The 18,182-nt window shown below is 50.6% G+C and overlaps 1 protein-coding gene across 1 annotated transcript in view; it reads right to left on the bottom strand.

Annotated features, from left to right (window-relative positions):
* Positions 1-18,182, bottom strand: part of MUC4 (mucin 4, cell surface associated) — a 58,924-nt gene that overhangs the window by 4,593 nt on the left and 36,149 nt on the right. Inside the window, exons 4-22 of the mRNA XM_058732523.1 lie at positions 18,020-18,169; positions 16,628-16,761; positions 15,572-15,736; positions 15,163-15,318; positions 14,070-14,200; positions 12,373-12,461; positions 10,228-10,407; positions 9,930-10,055; positions 9,060-9,179; positions 8,471-8,679; positions 7,970-8,060; positions 7,375-7,542; positions 6,748-6,849; positions 6,120-6,350; positions 4,673-4,810; positions 3,067-3,248; positions 2,544-2,703; positions 1,584-1,763; positions 1,071-1,144 (exon numbers count right to left, since the gene is read on the bottom strand). Of these exons, the coding sequence (XP_058588506.1) occupies positions 1,071-1,144; positions 1,584-1,763; positions 2,544-2,703; positions 3,067-3,248; positions 4,673-4,810; positions 6,120-6,350; positions 6,748-6,849; positions 7,375-7,542; positions 7,970-8,060; positions 8,471-8,679; positions 9,060-9,179; positions 9,930-10,055; positions 10,228-10,407; positions 12,373-12,461; positions 14,070-14,200; positions 15,163-15,318; positions 15,572-15,736; positions 16,628-16,761; positions 18,020-18,169 (2,786 nt within the window). The remainder of the gene's footprint in view (positions 1-1,070; positions 1,145-1,583; positions 1,764-2,543; positions 2,704-3,066; positions 3,249-4,672; positions 4,811-6,119; positions 6,351-6,747; positions 6,850-7,374; positions 7,543-7,969; positions 8,061-8,470; positions 8,680-9,059; positions 9,180-9,929; positions 10,056-10,227; positions 10,408-12,372; positions 12,462-14,069; positions 14,201-15,162; positions 15,319-15,571; positions 15,737-16,627; positions 16,762-18,019; positions 18,170-18,182) is intronic.

Here is an 18,182-nt window from a genome sequence, read left to right as displayed (position 1 = left end):
GGTCATGATCTTATGGTTCATGAGCTCAAGCCCCACCTTGGGCCCTGCACTAACAGTGCGGAGCCTGCTTGGGATTCTCTCTCTCCATCTCTGCCCCACCTCTGCTCTCTTGCACACCCACTCGTGCTTGCTCTCTCTCAAAAATAAACAAGTAAATATTAAAAGTTTGTTGGTGAGTGAAGGCATACCTCCCTGCCTCCAACAACAAGGGGAGAATCTGGAATGAATGACTCATGCCTTGCCTCTCTTCCATGACTCACCCAATCATTCTCTCCCCACATGTATATTGAACATTGATTATGTTTAGCCAGACCTAGGGGATGGTCAGGTGCTGGGGACTTCAAGCTGACTCAGGAACAGTCTATACTCAGAGACCCATAGTCTGGTGAAGTGAATAAGCGTGAACAGATTTTACCATTCAGAGTGTGGAATGCTGTAGTAGTAGCAATCATAATAATAATTATTATAATTTTTTGAACACTTGTGTTTTAGGCACTGCAGTAAGTGCTTTACATACATTATCATTTAAAACTTGACACAACCCATTGACATTTCTGTTACAGATGAGACATCAAATAATTTGTCTAATTGTTACACATGCTTGAGGGAATGGTAGAGCCAGGATTTTAACCTGGGTATGTAGGATCATAGAGCCTCAGTAATTCAACTACTGTGGTACTCTGTCTGTGGTTGAGGAATGGACAAGGGCATAGGAACGAAGAAGAGGGAGCTGCCAGTTCCCTCTGGGAAGTCAGGGAAGGCTTCCTGGAGGTGAAATGCCAGACCAAGTGCAGGTCTTTAGGGATACTCAGAAGGAGGGGCTGGGGTGACTTGACCACCCTAGACAATGTTCATTGTGGTCTGGTTATTCCAGTCCCCTTGGAGGTCTCTGTCTGGGGGATTCCTGCCTTCCTCATTCGCTGCTTTCCCTGGGGCAGGAGGCTCCAGCCTCTTCTGGCAACTGAATCTAGATGGATGATGAGATGTAGAACATATAAGTGATGGCCAAGACCCTACCCTAAACCTGCCAAGACCCACCTCCCCACCCAGAGCTGGCCTGCAGCACTGACCGAGGCATTGACATCTGTCATGGTGGCATTTTCTCCTTCCCTGAGTGAGAGCTGGATGATTCTTATGGGAAGATCTGGAGATGGGAGAAGCAGATTCACAATCACCTCTCAGTTTACACAGACTTACCCAAGAAGTTTTTTGGGCCAGCTCAGGGAGACTGCCCCATTCGACAGTGACAGAAGGTCACCAGAGGAGTCAGAAGGGACTGATTCTGCTGAGCCTCACCCTAGTGCCCATTCCACTATGGTCAGGGCTTCCTGACTCTCATCTCTCTGGGCCATGAAGTCACCTCCAGTCTTTCCTCAGCAGACTGCTCAGGCCTGGGGTTCATGCTGTGGCAGCTACCCCTTGTCCCGCTCCCCCCGCAGCTCCCATAGCCACCAACCTATCACTACCTGAGATAGATTGGAGTTCTGCCCTGTTGAGTTTGAGGAATGAAGCTCTGGTCCCCCGAGTTCCCCATCTTCCCCCAAGATGAGAGAAATGTGAAGGCAGAGGGCAGCTGTTGGTACCTTGATGGATGGTTGGAGTGAAATTGTTCCCAGCCACAAAGCAGCGGGTGTCAGTGAAGGCTGGGGGACAGGTGCAAGTGGGATGGCAGTCTGGCGTCTGGGAGATGTAGCAGTGGCCCTGGTTGTAGCAGTAATTCACAGGGCAGGACACGTTCTGACAGAGGAGAGAGTTCTCCAGAGCTGCAGAAGAAGGAGGGAGGACAGCAGCATCAGGCTGGGCAGCCATGGGGAGCCCCGGCCCACAGAAAGCTGCTCCTAGGACAGGCTTGATTTCTTTCCCCCAAAGCCCATTCAGTCTGCATTTTGCTTATGAGTCACTCTGAGCCTCAAACTATCCTTCTCCCTTTTCCAGATACTTCTCTGCTGGGCAACCCTTTTTCCTTTGCCAGGTAGGTGTTCTCCCACTTCTGCTGAGGGAATGGCATGTTTGTCAGACCCCCTGCATCAGGAAAGGACCCAGAAGGCTGGCAAGAGAAGAGCACGCCAGCCTGGTTTCCTTACTTCCATTCCATCCCTTTGTCTGCCTTATAAAGCTGTGGCTCTGCCTGCTCTGGCCATTCCTCAGAAGACACAGTGGCCTCTACATTTCATTTGGGTGCTGTAGGGACTTAGTGAAGGCCTCACTGTGATCTCCCTCATCATGACTTCACTGGAGCCTTGGCTTGCGGGCTGCTGCTGGACATCTCCTCCCTTCCCCAGGCCTTCTTCAGTCTTTTGCCCTGGGTTTCCCGCATCAGGGCCTCAGGTCTGCTCTGCCCTGGCCATCCTTCCCTCTGCCTGCACAGTCTCTTCTCCTGCAGCTTCACACCTCACCATATGTCTTCACTTCCTTACTGTACCCACTTATAGTGAGCATTCTAAAGACTTGCTGGAAAAGGGGGAGAAATGGTTTGCCCTAGGCCCTCAAGGTGTCAACTGTGCCCAGGCCCTTCTCCTGCCAGGGCCCTGCTCCCGGCTCACCTGCACAATGACGCCCATCCCCAGTCAGGTTTTGGGGGCAGGCCTCGCAGCCCTCCCCAGGAATGCACTTTACATTCGGGAAGCATGGCTCCTCACAGGGGTCCCTGGAGCGTTTGCAGTAGGGGCCAAAGCTGTTCCCATCACACTTGCAGCCGGCCACCTGTAATGGGTTGCTGATCACCAGGGAGCCAGGAGGCTGAACGATTAAAGGCTTTTGGGTGTTTCTGTACTGACCTCTCTGGTCTGAGAACCTGTGGACCTTGAGTCCTTGTCTTAACTCTACCAGGATCTACTGAGCATCTTTGTGACTAGGTCGTGGTCCTGTACATCCTTGCCAAGCCCGCTGGGCCTCCCTGGAGCATTCTTTCCCCTGGCTTGAGATTGGTGTTGGCTCTACTCACCTACCACAGCTCCCAACACACACACATTACCACACAGGGACTGAAGTATGACATCCCTTCAGTTCCCACCGCCTTTCCCCTCAATAAGGAAACCTCCCTCCCATCCTCCTCCCAATACTCACCTCCAGGGAGGAATTGCCCACCCAGCTGGTCTGGTTGTATAAACACTGGCTCTCTTCCCTGCAGGCACAGACCACTGTTTTTGGCTGGAGTACAGATGACAAGTTGACTTTGGCATTTCTTGCTAGAATCTCCAGAGTGAATGGTTCCAACAACTTTGGTGTCCATAGCAATGTCCCATTCTCTGCCCCAGGAAAAACAAGACCATGAGAGCTGGGGGCCTTGATTGCTGTGCTGACTGACACATCTTGGAATCTAATACCCTGAGTGCTGATGCTAGCCTTCCCCCACCTCTCTCAGATCACCCCTCAAATGTCATCAGGCATTTCTTTGAACAAGGCTGGTTTCTTACGGTGATCCTGGTCACACCCCAAGCTGGAGGTAGCATGAGCCCCGCTAACTGACTGTTGGGTGGAACTCCACAGAAGGGAAGGCAGCTGATCCCTGAAGAGACCCCAAAGGGCAACCCCTGCCTGGGCCTGCAGGAGGATGGGACATCTAGGAGGGAAGAGAATAAGACCAGGAATTCCCCAGGCTATACTGCAGACTAAACTGGCTGCCCCTTCACATCCCTTGCCCTGGTTTCTTGCCCACTCCCTCACTTCTTGGACCTTGACAAGAAGTGTCAAGGACACCAATGTCTTGGACACCAGACAACAGTGAAACATTGTCAACAAGGACTCTTCTGATCAAAACCTGTCTTATGTTTTCCAAGAAAATAAGAAAGTCTTCATAAAGTAGTAGGTTGAGAGTTATTGATAGTAGGGAGCAGATGAGAGTAACTTGCAGGTTTTCACTCCTCAGGAGAGGAGCCCAGTGGAGGAGAAAATCTCCTGATGCCATTGGCTAGCACCCGACAGAATGCCTCATGGAGCCAAAGGGTGTAGACAAAGGAGTCCCTTCTTATGCACAGAGAAAGAAAACAAGGCAGAGAGGTGCTCTGAGCTCAAAATAAGGCCCCTAATAGATTTGGTTTAGCAAAGAACAGTCACTAGCATCACTGGTACTGGCAACAGAAGGCAGTTGCATCCTGTGGGCTTTGACTTTTTGACCCAGATCATGGTTGCAGGACTGGGCATCTCCACACCATTACTGACAGAGATGTGGCTTTGCTTGCTCCCAGCAGAGAAAAGCCACAAGCAGAGACAAAGTTAGGTAAACGTGGTTGACAAACATAAAAATAAGTGAGAAACATACCAAAAGAAGATATTTGTATCTTTAAATCATGTTCCACATTATATCATTCTTTTAATAGATTTGAAATGTTTTAAATTAGTATTTTTTAATGGTTATACTTTTTTTCTAATAATTTGGTGATTTTATAAAGATGGTTAAAGATGATCGCATGTTCTTGGATTTGAGGTGACATGACTTTTGAGTCACTTGGTTGTACCCCGAGTTAGTGCAGCTACCTGGCCAGATTGCCAAAAGCCCATCACTGCTCTTCACTGGGGACACTATCTGAATCTTAGGGATCACTCCAAGAAATGCTAGTCCTGGATATTCTGATGGAAAAGTGGAATGAAGTTGCACAGGGTATAATAATGCAAAATTACCTAAAGCTTGACTCTGCTCTCATCCCTTACACCTGCAGCCAACCGTTCTTACCAAAGAGCTTGAAGTCAGTGTTGCTGTTTCTTAGGGTGAATATGACATTCTCAGAACTGCTGGTGTACTGAGTCAGCTTGGTCTGCCCCAGATAGGCTTCCACCACATGCTCACCCTCGATAGAAGGTGGGTACTTACCTGAAACACAAAGAGGGAATTCATGGTTTGGGGCAGGACACTTTCTTGCCTCATGGGCAAGTCCTCTGGCTTGTGTGAAGCATTCCCAGGGCTGTGACCCACCTCTGGAAGCAGGAATGATTCTGTGTACCTGCTTTCAGGTCTATCTAGAGCAGGTTGGGGTTGTACTGCCCACCTGGCCAAATCCTTATTTTCTCTTTATCTTCTCCCCACACAGGATTCAGGTCAAGTTCTTTCCTGATCAGAATGCTATGCTGGGCATGGTACACAATGAATCAGAGAACAGGGTTGTTCAGATCATCACAGAGTTTTACCTTTGGAAGAGGGCTGAAAACCAAGAGGGTAATCTCTAGATGGGCATTGCATTTGTCAGGAAATAGAGGAAAATGCTTTCTCACTGGATGGAGTGCTGGGGTGGCTCAGTCAGTTAAGCATCCAACTCGATTTCTGCTCAGGTTATGATCTCGAAGTTCATGAGTTTGAGCCCCACGTTGGGCTCTACACTGACAGTGTAGAGCCTGCTTGGATTTCTCTCTCTCCCTCTCTCTCTGCCTCTGTCCTACTCTCTCTCTCTCTCTCTTAAAGTAAATAAACTTAAAAAAAACCTTTTCACTGATACCTGTCTTTTGGAACCCTGCTGTTTCCATTTTATTGTTCATTCACTCATTCGTTCACTCATTCAGTCATTTAACACATATTTATTGAGTGCCTAACCTATGACTGACACTATTCCATGTAGTGAGGACACAGCAATAAACAAATAATCAAAAAGATATCTATGCAAATTATAAAATATGCTAGATAGTTATAAATGCTAGGGTGAAAAAAAAAGAAAAAGCAGGAAAGGTGAATGGGAAGTATGGGTAAATGTGAAATTTTAGACAGGCTAGCCAAGAAAGGCACTGCTGAGAAGGCGACTCTATTTGCACAGAGCCTTGAAGGAGGTGAGAGGCTGTCCGGAGGAAGGGCAGGGAGTCCAGGCAGAGAACAGTAGGTGTGGAGTCTGGAGCTGGCGGTGAGCCTGGTGTGTTTGAAGAAGACAGAGAAGCCAGTGTGTCTGGAGTGGAGAGTGCAGGGTGGGGAGGAACAGAGGAAGAGTTTGAGAGGCCTGAGGGTCGGGTAGGAAAGGGCTGTGAAGGCCATCACGGAGTGAGCTGGGGAGTCACGGGAGGCTGAGCAGAGGAATAACATGAACAAGAGAATCTGTTACATTTGAAAAACGCGTAGCCTAAAGGAATATCATGAAAGGGGGGTGCTCCACATCTGCCACCCAAGTCTGCAAATGCCACCTGGGCCTCATGCCACTTACTGAGGGTGGCGTTCATCAGCTGGTATCTGCTAAAGAGCATCTTAGTGTTCAGGCCGGTGCTTGTGTTTCCTGTGGCCAGGCTGTCATAAATGCACTTCTCATCTCCATTACACTCAGAGACCAGATTTTCACCCGAGCTGTTGTTCTTCAGTTGGAAAAGGAAGACAGGGGTGAAGTTGGAAGGCAGAGGATTGTCTCTCTTGCCAAGGAGTCTCGTATCATTGATTTTCCCTAGAACATATGAAGTACAATGGTAGTGGTACCAGGGATGGGATTCCAGCTATACTTCTGCTGTGTCCACCCCTTACCCTCACTTTATATGCCTTGGGGTGAGGGAGGGGGTGTGAAGGGACAAAGTGACTTCAGCTTTTGAGGCTGGAAATCCCTGCTCTAGTGAGTAAGGGCCACCACTTCCCTCGCCTTCTCTTCCAGGTAGAGAAATGCAGGGAGGGATGGGGGTGGAGGGGACAAATCTGGGGTAGCCCCAGAATCCTCAGCATTTCCTCCTGGCCTTTCCACCCCTCCCTCACAAAGGATGGAGGTTTGGCTCCCACAGGCCCGAGGGAGACAATGCTTCCTTCATCCCACCCCAGCCACATCTACCCCGAGGGTTCAGGCCCAGACTCACAGGTCATTCCAAATTGATAAAGCTGCCACTCATCGCTTTTGTTGAGAATGGTGGAGCCATTGGGCATCCTGAAGTCATCATCTGGATTGTCGTTCCAGACTCCTGAGGGACAGAGTAGGAGATTGGCCACCCTGGAACTGAGGCTCTCCCCTTCCCTGAGGAGCGTCCAACAGGTCACATTCAAGGTGTGAGGGGGAGTAGGGGCCTGGGAAGCCCCTTCCAGTTGTGTCTGTTCTCGGTTCAGTCCTTCCAGAGGAGGGAAGAGGACCAGACCTCATAGCCCTACCCTCAGTCTCAGGGATAGAGGAGGAGAAAATGGAGGAAGAAGGGAGAGGAAATAGGGGCTGGAGGGAGAGAAAGGGCATCCTCAAAGCCCCCTTGGCTGCCCTAGAACGAGAGCTTTGGGAGAACAAGAAATGAGCCTCAAAGGAAGCTGAAGAGGTCCCTTGCTCCTCCCCACCTCTCTGTGCCCTCAGGGTTCTGTTCCAAGGAGGCTGAGAAAGGGAAGCTCAGCCTGGGGTGTCCACAGGCCAGCTGGACGGGGAGCTGCCTGTGGGCTGGGGCCCGTGCTCTTGATGCTACTGCTGCTGCCGCTGCCTCAAAGGCAGAGTCCTGTCTGCTTCTCACCCAGGAGGCCCTCTGTGCTGTTTCGATACTCCTCTGGGAGACTGCAGGAGGCATGGAGGATGTTGGAAAGGGCGGTCACGGAGATGGTCACGGTCCCATCGAAGCTGGCTGACACGAGGGAGCCATTGCGGGTCATTACAATGCCGGTGGTGTTGAATATCTCCTGGCCTGGGATGTTGAGAGACAGATGAGAAAGAAACCAGCTTTCAAACCCTGCAGACCCGAGACTTGGCAGTAGTGAAGGGTCAAGATGTTGAGGGGGAGACTCTGAGAGCAGCTCTGGGGTGTCCTGGGAGTGCCTTTTCCAGGGGCTGAAAGCCACACTCACAGGACACCCCCTTCTTCCTGGAGCCTGGAGACAGGGACTACTACAGACAAGCCATCACTGCAGAGGAGGGAGAGAAGTGAGAAGAGAAAGCGGTGAAGAAGCTGTTCAGGCACAGCTGCTGAAAGAACAGGGGGTGAAGCAGGGGTGCCAACCCGTCTCCACTGCCCCAGTGCTGCTGTCTCTACATGGCGTCCAGGCCCTGGGTGCCCTGCTAAAGCCTGACCCGGGGAAGCAGGACCAGGTGGCTGACAGCTGTCCCCAGCCTACCTTCTGGGTCTTCATGGTTAGTCTCAAATGTCACAGTCTGGTCATTGACCTGCACATGGATTGTGTCATTCGGCTTGAGGAGCCATCGAACCTGGAAGGAAATTGGAGGAGGCCTAAGCCTGAGGTGGGCCAAGAGGCTGAGAAAAGAGGCTTCAGAGAATCCGGACCTGAGCCCCAGAGGAACATGTAGGTGGGTGTGATGATGAGGTTATGTAGCTAACATCTTGGGAGTGCTTAGCCCAGGCCAGCCTCTGAGGCCAGATTATCTCATTTAAATCGCAGGGTAGGTAGTATTATCCTCATTTTACTACAATAAAACCAAGGCACTGGAAGTTCAGTTGTTTCTTCAGAATCACATGGCTGGTGGAGCCAGGACCTGAATCCCACTGTCTCTGGGGTTGAGTCTCGAACCACTACCCTGGCAGGATGCATCCTCCCTCCCTGCTGCCCTGTTCCCTTCTTCCTTCTTTCTCTTCTCCTTGGCACCCCTGCCTCACTCACTGTGATGGGGTTCAGGCTGCTGGTGTTGTATTTAGCTGCAAACGCAATGAAGTTGGTGGCCTGGGCTGAGCTGGTCTGGGCAGTGCGGCCCTGCAGCAGGAAGGAGGAGTTTCTGTCCCAGGCCCGGACCAGCAGGAAGTCCCCCAGTCCGTTGAAGGTGTAATTGGCACCATCCAAGGTGGTGATGTGGGGATCCCCAAACATCCAGGCTGAATAAAAGGAGAGACTACACTGATATGGCAGACCAGGGAAGGGTCTGAGATCCCCACCGCCTCCAGGCAGACTCAAGCCTGGGAGGGGTTCACTGAGTGTAGAACCATTCCCGGAAGCCCTCTTGCACTTTTGTGCCCCTACCCAAATTCACATAGACCCATTACCTCCGCCCCCTACCTTCTCACCCCTTCCCCAATGCCAGGTACAAAGCTCCTCTGTTTGCCATTGGCCACACACTTGAACCATCTGTATCTTCCCTTGTGGCCACAACCCATCCCTGGGAGGCTAGCACTGCCCTGGTCCAGGCCCCAAGAAGCTATGCCTTCCCAGATCCTCTGCCTCAGCCCTGCCCCAAGGCAGGCCCCAGCAGCCTCACCAGGCCTTGGGGGACGGTACCCAGCACAGCCGATGCGGGGCCGCCTCTGCTGGTACAGGGCACAGAAGGAGGGCTTGTCGGTCCCACGGCAGCACCAGTCCCATGGCTCCAGTTCTTGGTCTGGGGAGAAGAGCAGCATATTGCTGACAGACAGGGGACCTGCAGAGCCCAGCCGGAAGGTTTGGTAGGGCAGGATGACATGGGCAGCAAGGGCATGGTTTGGGAATCAGGCACACCTCAGATCAGATCCTGCCCCACTCAGTAGCCTCAGGTCATTGACCAGTTACCGTCTCCCTTGCAGGCTTGCTGGAACTGTGCTAACGAGCTTTCTTTCTGAGTCCCCGGGCTCAGAAAGCGCAAGAGTGGGATCATGTGGCTGATGGTCTGGGGGTCATGGAGGCTGCTGTGTTGTCAGGGGCAGGGGGCTGGAAGGGGGAGGATGCACAATACCCTGGTCCTCCAACCCTGTGCTCTCTAGCTCCTTTGGAGGGTCTCTGCAGGAGATGACTCCATGTCTTCCCCAAGACTGCCAGCTAATCTGGGTCCAGAGGGACAGGGCCAGACTTGATCCCCTCCCCTTCCCTAGAAAGATGCCCCCATTCTTGTCTGGGGCAATGGGGCCAAGTGAAGATGGGACAAGAGGCACTCAATTATAAATCCCTAGGATGTCAGCTGGAAGGGATGTTGGAAGCTTCCCAACATTACAAGATCAGGAAATCAATGGCCAGACAGGGGAAGGAGCTGGGAGGGAAGGGGGACTTCTTTCTCTGGGTCCCACTGCTTGGCTTGGTGCCCAGGCCTGGTCTCTGACAAAGAAGAGGAGAGAGCTCCAGAGAAGGTGGGGGTAAGATCTCTGTGGGACACACGTACCAAACTGCCAAGGAGTGCTCACTGTCCAGCCCTGGAGAAGCTCTCCCCAGGGCCCGTAGCTGCAGCACACGCCTCCACGCCAGGAGGAAACACGGCACAGCTGCCTGCTGCCGAGGCCCCACCAGCCTGTGACAAGTGCAGACATACTCAGGCCCAGTGCCTGTGGTGGGGGCAGGGATGCAGGGGGGAGGCTCGGGGAGGGACCCTGGAAGGGACAGGTCAGGTATGACCAGAGGGTTGGTGGGTGGGCTTATGGGAGACAGTGGGTGTGCCCCAAAAGACAGGAAGGAGGTATTACCTATGCTGATGGGCTGGAATCGTAAGTCCCACAGTCCCTGCTGCCAGGAGCAAGGGCAGGACACCTGGTTCCAGCCCCATTGGGGCCACTGGGGCTGTCTATTCAACCACTGCAGGCACCTGAGACGGTAGTTGGGCCTTTCTCCCCTGTGTAGCCTATAGACCTGCAGGCCCTGGAGACCTAGAGAAGTACAGGAAAAAGGGGTTATCCCAGCACCTAGGGCCACGAGCTCTGCTTTAGCAATCCAACTCATAACTGCACCTTGTATGCCCCTCCCCCACTCTGGATGGCTCTTCCAGGGACAGGACCCAGTTCAGATTGGCCTCTTTCATGTGACCTCCAAAAACCATTAAAGCTTGAATGTTAGGGGAGAAACCCTAGGACAAGTGCTGGGCAGGGAGGCCCACACCCACTCAGAGCCAGACCCTAGCCCTGACCTTCAGTCCACTGATCCTCTACCCTCCCGTCTGCCACTCTAAGCTCCAACACCTTCCAATCTCCCCAGACCAGTTCCTCCTCATGCATCCTCTACCTCACTAAGTGATGCCACCAGCCACCAGCTCAGACACCTGGCTTTCCCAGACCCTCCCTCTCCCCCGTGCAGACATGTCAGTGGCCAAAATAGCCAGGACAGAAGGCAGCTGGGGAGCCACAGAGAAGCTGATATGCAAAGCAGGGTCTTACCCCAGCACCATGAGGCTGAGGAGGCTTCCACTGTGCCCAGATGCCATCCTCAGAAAGGAGAAGTAGCTGGGAGAAGAAACCTTGACAGGGGTTTGAATTTAAGTTGACCTTTAACTGTAAGTTACATACTGTCCACTGCAATAGCCATGAGTGAGAAGGGGGCTCCAGGATCCAGTAAGACACAACAGGACATAATGTATTAGATTTTGACCCTGTTCCCACATAAAAGAAGAAATTATCAAGATAACTACAATTTGTTAAGGTTTTGAAGAAAATAATTATTGTTTATGATTTTCTATTCATGGATCTTCTCCACGATGGCCTGATATCATGGGAAACAAATCAGATACTCCCAACACACACACACACACACACACACACACACACACACACACACACACACACACAAGGTCTCAAGTGGATGCATCTTTATAGGAGAGCCCAAATCTCCACAAGATGGCACCCATGATTCCACTTAGCTTCTGTTTACCACAAGTTTGCCACAGAACAAATGGAAGTAGATTTATACTTCATAATCTACATGGCTGATTTCTAATGCTAAAATGTCCTTCATTCTACTCACATTTTGGAAACTATAATTTCTTTCCCTTTGGGGTCGCTGGACAGTATATCGATTCATGTCCCATGGGGACTCCTGATGCTGAAGTACTGGCCCTCTTACTAGAGTGAGAGCTATTTAAGAGCAAACATGGGGGTGCCTGGGTGGCTCAGTCGGTTAAGCGTCCGACTTTGGCTCAGGTCAGGATCTCGTGGTCCGTTAGTTCGAGCCCCGCTTCGGGCTCTGGGCTGATGGCTCAGAGCCTGGAACCTGCTTCCGATTCTGTGTCTCCCTCTCTCTCTGCCCCTCCCCCGTTCATGCTCTGTCTCTCTCTATGTCAAAAATAAATAAACGTTAAAAAATTTTTTTAAAAAAGAGCAAACATAGTCTTTTTCCTTTTTTTTCCCCCTTCATATTCCTGACTCTTAGCACAGCATTCAGCACACAGTGGGTGCTCAACAAATGATGACTGAAAGAATGTCAGACCTCTAGAACTCCTCTTGGTAGATTCCCTCAAGGGATCTCATCGGGATTCTCATTCCAGCTCCGGGACAGGACACTTGGAGTATCGTCCTCAGTGCCCATTCACATCCCCACCTCCTGCCATGACCCTGTCCTCACTCCCAGGCTCTGGGCCCCACTGAGAGACCTGGGTTTGCCTCATCCCAGGGAAAAGACGTATAGCTCCAATTGAGACTGTACTACATGAGGGTGCAGAAGGTACCAGCTGTGCCTTGGATAGTGCCAAGTCCTGATTACACTTGGGGGTCAGATGATGCCGGGGACACCCTTTGGGATGGTAGAGACACTACAGAGCTGCCTCTCTAGGACTGTCATGACACCTGGAGTTGAGGACAGAAGGACTTGAGTCCAGCTTATGTGTGGAGAGGTGGTGCTTTTACCTGAGTTGGAATTCAGGAATTGGTCTGGATGATACTTCTCCCACACTGGCTGGAATGTCAGTGGGCTGTTTTCAAAATACCCATCTCCACTGCAGGCAAAGGAAAGAATTTCAGGTCTCTGTCACTCCCAGGGTCTTTCCTCTCAGTTGGCAAGTTATACATTCATCCAGTCAGTTGGAAAGACAGTCACTCAGTCCAGCTAATTATTAGATATCAGTTTGTCAGTCAGTTATGAAGTCAGTTCATCAGCCAGCCAGCATCACTGACTCCCAGCAGCAGGCAGGAGAGGGCAGAGATGGGGGGTGAAGGGTGGGATGACCCTAATCTATTCTACATCTGGTTGCTAACTCTAAGAAGTTGGTTATGAGACAGGGGTGTGAAAACAACAGAGTTCAGGCCTCCTTCTGATTAGTTTCCCTTCAACTGGGGATGGGACAGAGGGCTGTGTAGGGGACAGTACATGGTGAGGGCTAAAAGCCAGTCTCTGCATTTAGACAAGCATGGATTCAATGCCCGATTCCAGCCCTTAGTAACATGGTAGCCATGAGCAAGTTACTTAACCTCTTGGATCTGTAGGTTTTACATTGGTAGGAAAGAGACAACAGTAGCATCCACCTCACAGTATTGTGAGGATTAAGTGCTGTAACATCTGTAGATCCCTCAGAACTGAGTGAGGACCTGATGCAATGGGTGTTCCACCCTTGGTGTTGAGGCTCACAGCACTGCTCCAGGAAAAGGGAAATCCTAGAGTGGAGTTTGTAGCCTCACTCTGGGTGCATGCCTCAGAGCAGTGACTCCTCACCTTGCTTCCTCTCTGACACAGGTGAGGTGAGGCACGCAGGTGTGACACATACCACGGGCTACTCAGGAGGGTGTGAAATCCCTAGCTACTTGGATAATTCCACTCTTTTCTCTTTTACAGCACATCAGAAAGCAAGTGAAAGCAATGTAATTATAGGGGCAACCCTGAACACGATCTCAGAGAATTTGCAGCAGTTACCAGTAACAAATTACATGTGACCTTCACAATTGATTGCACACACCAGCATCTGGAAATGCTGTGATTGAGAACTGTTGCCAGAGATGGAGTCACCTTCATACAGAGGAATCCACAGCCCCATGCCCCCACTCTCTGTCTTTCCCACTGACCCCACACAAACTGTTGGTGCCTTGGGTGAGGGGCTAATTCTCAGCCCACCAGAAGTCAGGAAGGCAGATTTCAGCTTCAAATGTCTGGGTTCCAGTTCCTGCTTTGCTGCTTCCCAGCTCTGTGACTTTGGGCAATTACTGATCTATTTTTACCTCAGTTTTCTTACTTGCGGAATGGGTAACAAAGAGTATCTCCTTCATGCGGTTTTTGGGATAATCAAATGAATAGTGTAATGAATGTTGGCTGTTACTATTGGGATATTTGAGAAGTCAAGAGAGGTTGGCTAATGTCCATAGATGTCAGAGAAGTCAAAGCTCTGGGAATTATTACAATGTGTGGGGACTGGGATGGGAAAGAGAATGGCCAAGTGAATGGGTATCTTTTAATTTGAAATAGCAAGAAGCAGGAGGCAGAGTAGGTGAGTCAGAAGCAACAGTAAGGAGGCTTCATGCCTGTCCTGGGGGATGGGGGTGGGTGCACAGCAAAATCTCTGCCCTGCACCACTTCCTATTTTCTACTCAGTGCTGACTGTCTGTCTGTGTCCTACCTGGAGAAGCCCATGAGGACTGGGTTGCCTGGGCGCTGGGTCACATCCCACTGCATACCACCACTTTGGTAGAGAAACAGGGCGTAGGACCTGCTCCCGTCTGTGGAGAGGATGGCCTGGTAGGTGTTGGTCTGGAGGTTGATTGGAGATAAACATAGGGATGCCTGTGAGAGATCTGGGGTCTCCTTCCTGATGTCCCATCTCACTCCCCACACCCCTGCCCAGGAACCCACATCATCTTTACCTGGCCTACCCAGAGCAAGTTAGGGATGGTGTAGGGCAGCTTTCACCCTGGGTGTCAAAGCCCCTTCCATGGTGGATTTGCCTGCTTTGTGACTTCTGTCCAGGGAGGGGCAATAAAGGGCTCTGGTTTAGGATCCAGTTAGAAGACTGTGTGAGAAAGCCTCAGGCCTCAGAAAGAGTAGCCATGACCCCAGAGAGCTGAGAGAGGCCTATTTAGTTTCCCTGGGATATTTTTAAGGACATTGTCCAAATGTCCCCTTAACCTAAATATTGTAGACGGATGACAGCAGGTGAGACTGGAGGTTCTCTGAAGGCAGATGCCAAGCACTGTGCTTGTACAAAGTAGGTAACCAATGAACTTGTTGAACCAATGAAGAAATGAGTGACTTTAGATCACACACAAGGACTATAAGAGCTGAGTCCCCAGAAGGAAGAGCAAGGACACTGTGTGGTGCAACCATTTCCATAGGATGGCCTTGCAGCTGAAAGCCAGAGTTGGAAGTCCAGAAAAACCTCAGTTCCAAGCCTGGCTTTGTCATTTGCCAGCTGGGTGACCTTGAGCAGGTTGCTTAACCTCTCTAACCATCATCTTCCTCATCTCTAAAATGTGGATAATAATATCAGGTTGAGCCATATAAATTGCCAACAGCTGGCAAAAATTCCATTTCCAATGTTTCAACCCAAGGAGTATTAGGTGAGTGCTCAGCAAACAGGGTGGGTGTGAAATGGTGCTATAATCAGCAATGTGTCCTTGAATCAGAGAGGAAGTTAGAAGAATGTCCCCTGCCTAGCTCTCTAGGATATCTGGCTTCCAAATGGTTCTCAGGGAGCTATTCATTGGTCCACTCACCCCAAAGGTCCACTGGGCAGGATAGGCAGGGGCACTGACCCATGTGACTTTTAGGGTCCACCTGGCTTTGTAGTTCCGGATGTGTGCGAACTTTTTAATCCAAGACTCCACCTGCCAGACTAGCAGGTTGTGTTCATTATAGAGTGTCTCATATTCCTAGGAAAGGAAGGCAGAAAAGACAAGGAAATGAGGATACCAACTGCAGGTCTTCTCATGGTTGTGACAGGGTATTCCTGAGTCTGTGTAATAGTCCGCTGTTTCCTCTCCACCCTCATATTTAAGCATCACTCTCTGCCCACACTGAGCCCAGGCTCTGACAGCAGTAACACTTGCACACCCTCAACATAGCCCTTTGTCTATCCTTGCTGGCTGCTGAGGGATCCCGAATGCTGGAGTCTGAAAGGCTTACCTGGTAAAATATGGTTCCATGGCTGCCGGAAAAATCAGCATCATCCCAGAATGGAGCCACCAGGGCCACAGGGTCCCAGCCTGTGAAGCCTCTAAGGGGAGGATTGGGGTAGGAGAAAATCTGGTACTCTGACTCCGGGAAAATGATCTGGCCATTATCTGTGAACTGGACACAAAGGCTCTTCTGATTAGTATTCAAGGAGGGAGTCAGGAAGGAAATGTCCCAGCCTTGGGCAAGCTCCTCAGAAGTGTGACCTCCAAGTTCTGGGTAGAACTTTAGAGATGTCAACAACCTCTACAAGGTCATACATTCATCTCCCCACCTGCTGGGAGAGCCCACTTTACATAGTTCACACTCAAATGCTCATAACCTGCAGGATACTCCTCTGTTCTAAGTCCTTCCTGACATGGTATGTTTTGCCCTGCTTCAGTGGCCGACCCCACCTATACATGGGCCCATCAGAGAATAGAGACCTCTGGGTGAATCTCCTCAGCCCCATCCTGAAGCTCCATCCACATCAGATGGGGCCAAGAGGATTGCTACTTTCACTCCCATCGCTGTGTTGCCCTATCTTAGCATGTCCTGCCTCAGCTCCCCACACCCGCCCCTGAGAGCTGCAGGGGCCATGACTAGCATTCCAACTCTCTTCCAGAAGCTATGGGGAACTTGGACTGAGGAACCAGGAAATAATTATAGAAAGTGTAAACAGCATCAAAGGTTGTTTCCCAAGTAGAGCTTCCTACTCATAAAAGGTCCCCTGAAAATAGTGGAGAGCTTATTGGACCCCAAGATCTCTATACTGATGTGAAGACATTTTTGTCCATGAGGGTAGCAGGAGCCTCGCCTAGTTCCCAGTCTTCCTCGGCTGGCACTGTGAGATTAAAGAATGTGAATGCAAACTGAGCCAGTGGCAGGGACACAGTAGGTGCCTAGTAGGTGTTGCTTGTTGCATTCTCCCTTCCTTTCTGCCATGGTCGTTGTCACAGGCCATCTCCTAGCCCTAGAGAGAAAAGCAGATCACATGTCCTGCCCTTTGGGCTGCAGCTGCAGACTCACATAGAGGTAATCCCGGAGAGAGGAGCCAAGAGGGAAGCCAATCTGGGGCTTGAAGAGTGGTGAGGTGAAGTCCACAGTCCTCCTGACAAACTCCTGATCTCCAACGCTTGGTCCATAGGGAAAGAGGGAAACACCTGGGCCAGTACAAAGAAGAGCAGGAAATTCTCATGGGCCTTGACTTCTTTAGGGCTGACAGAGAGCTTCCCCAAGCTTCTCCTCCACGCAACTGGGAGCCATCAAAGACTCCTTTCTCCCCGTCTCCACTTGCATTTAACCCATCTCTTCATTTTACCCCTTCAGTGGGTACTCTCATCCATTTCCAAACAGGTCCTGCTATCAGAATACCAACAAATTATTCCTTCAAGGATTCAAAGATAAAACTCCTCCAATGTTGTGAAGATGAATAATTGAAATACCATTTTGTAGAATGAGACTTATTTCCCAAGATGGTATTTCTCTAGATAAACTGGAAGACACCCCAGAATTTGTCTTTGGACCCCTTAGAAGTACTTGGGCTCTAGTTTCAGAAACCTTGCCCTAACTATTTCTCAAATGGCTCTCCTCCTTTCTTTCCTGGCAGTCCTTGCCTGGTTTGCTTGGAATACCACAACAGTCTGTATACATCTTTCCTGGCCTCCTCCAAATTCATTCAATGCTCCAACCAACATAGTATCATTCAGAAATACAAATCTAGCCATGCCTTCCTTGGTCCCTCACATGGAAGCCCCATTTCTCAACACTCTTCACTTTGCTTCCAGCATCCCCAAGTGCTTTGGGATCTCCTCCCTGTGCGACACTGTGACTACTTTTCATGTTTACACCTTTATTCAAGCTGTTCAAGCCTCCTGTCTGCTTGGGACACTTCCCCTTCCCCAACTCCTATTCATTCTTTCTAGGAACCCTCCTCTTCACCTTAAGCACACCCGAATGCCCCCTAGAGGTCTTCCATTGTGTGTCTAATACCCTGCATTTATTCCTCTAATTGCACCTGTCCAGGCATCAGATCTATCTCTTACTGAACAGCACCTTAATCATTTCTCTATTTCCACCTCCTCGCCCAGTGCTATGTACAAAGCCAGCCCTCAACACCCAGCTCTGATGCTGTCTCATTGTCCCCTGTGAGAGCTCACAACCTGAGAGGGTAGTCCATGAGCAAGCAGGCTGAGACTGAGTATTCAGTTACATCACCCTTCTAAAGTGGAGACGGGGAACAGCTGGACTTCCCATGGCCCAGATGAGACAGTAGAGGTATCCACAGAACTGGCTCCCCCAGCTACCCACAAGGGTCCTCACTGGTAGATCCAATCAGGCTGCCACAACTACAGCATCTACATCTAACTCAATCCTCTCCAACCCAAGGTAGAGGGGCCCCAGGTCTACAGAATCACTTACCTTTTTTGGGCTTGATAGGGACTGGGACAGCAGTTGATTGTTTGCTTGTAGATGTGCTGGGAGTGGACGTTGTAAGGGTCTGGGAGGTTGTTGGTGGTAGTGATGTTGTGCTTCTCTGGCTGCCTGTCCTCAGTGAAGTTGTGATTGTTCCTGGGCATGCAGG

This window comes from Neofelis nebulosa, chromosome 5 (genome assembly GCF_028018385.1).
Source record: "Neofelis nebulosa isolate mNeoNeb1 chromosome 5, mNeoNeb1.pri, whole genome shotgun sequence".
In the NCBI taxonomy this organism is placed as follows: Eukaryota; Metazoa; Chordata; class Mammalia; order Carnivora; family Felidae; genus Neofelis; species Neofelis nebulosa.
Note: the sequence above shows the minus strand (reverse complement) of the source record. Positions and strands in the feature narration are given on the sequence as shown.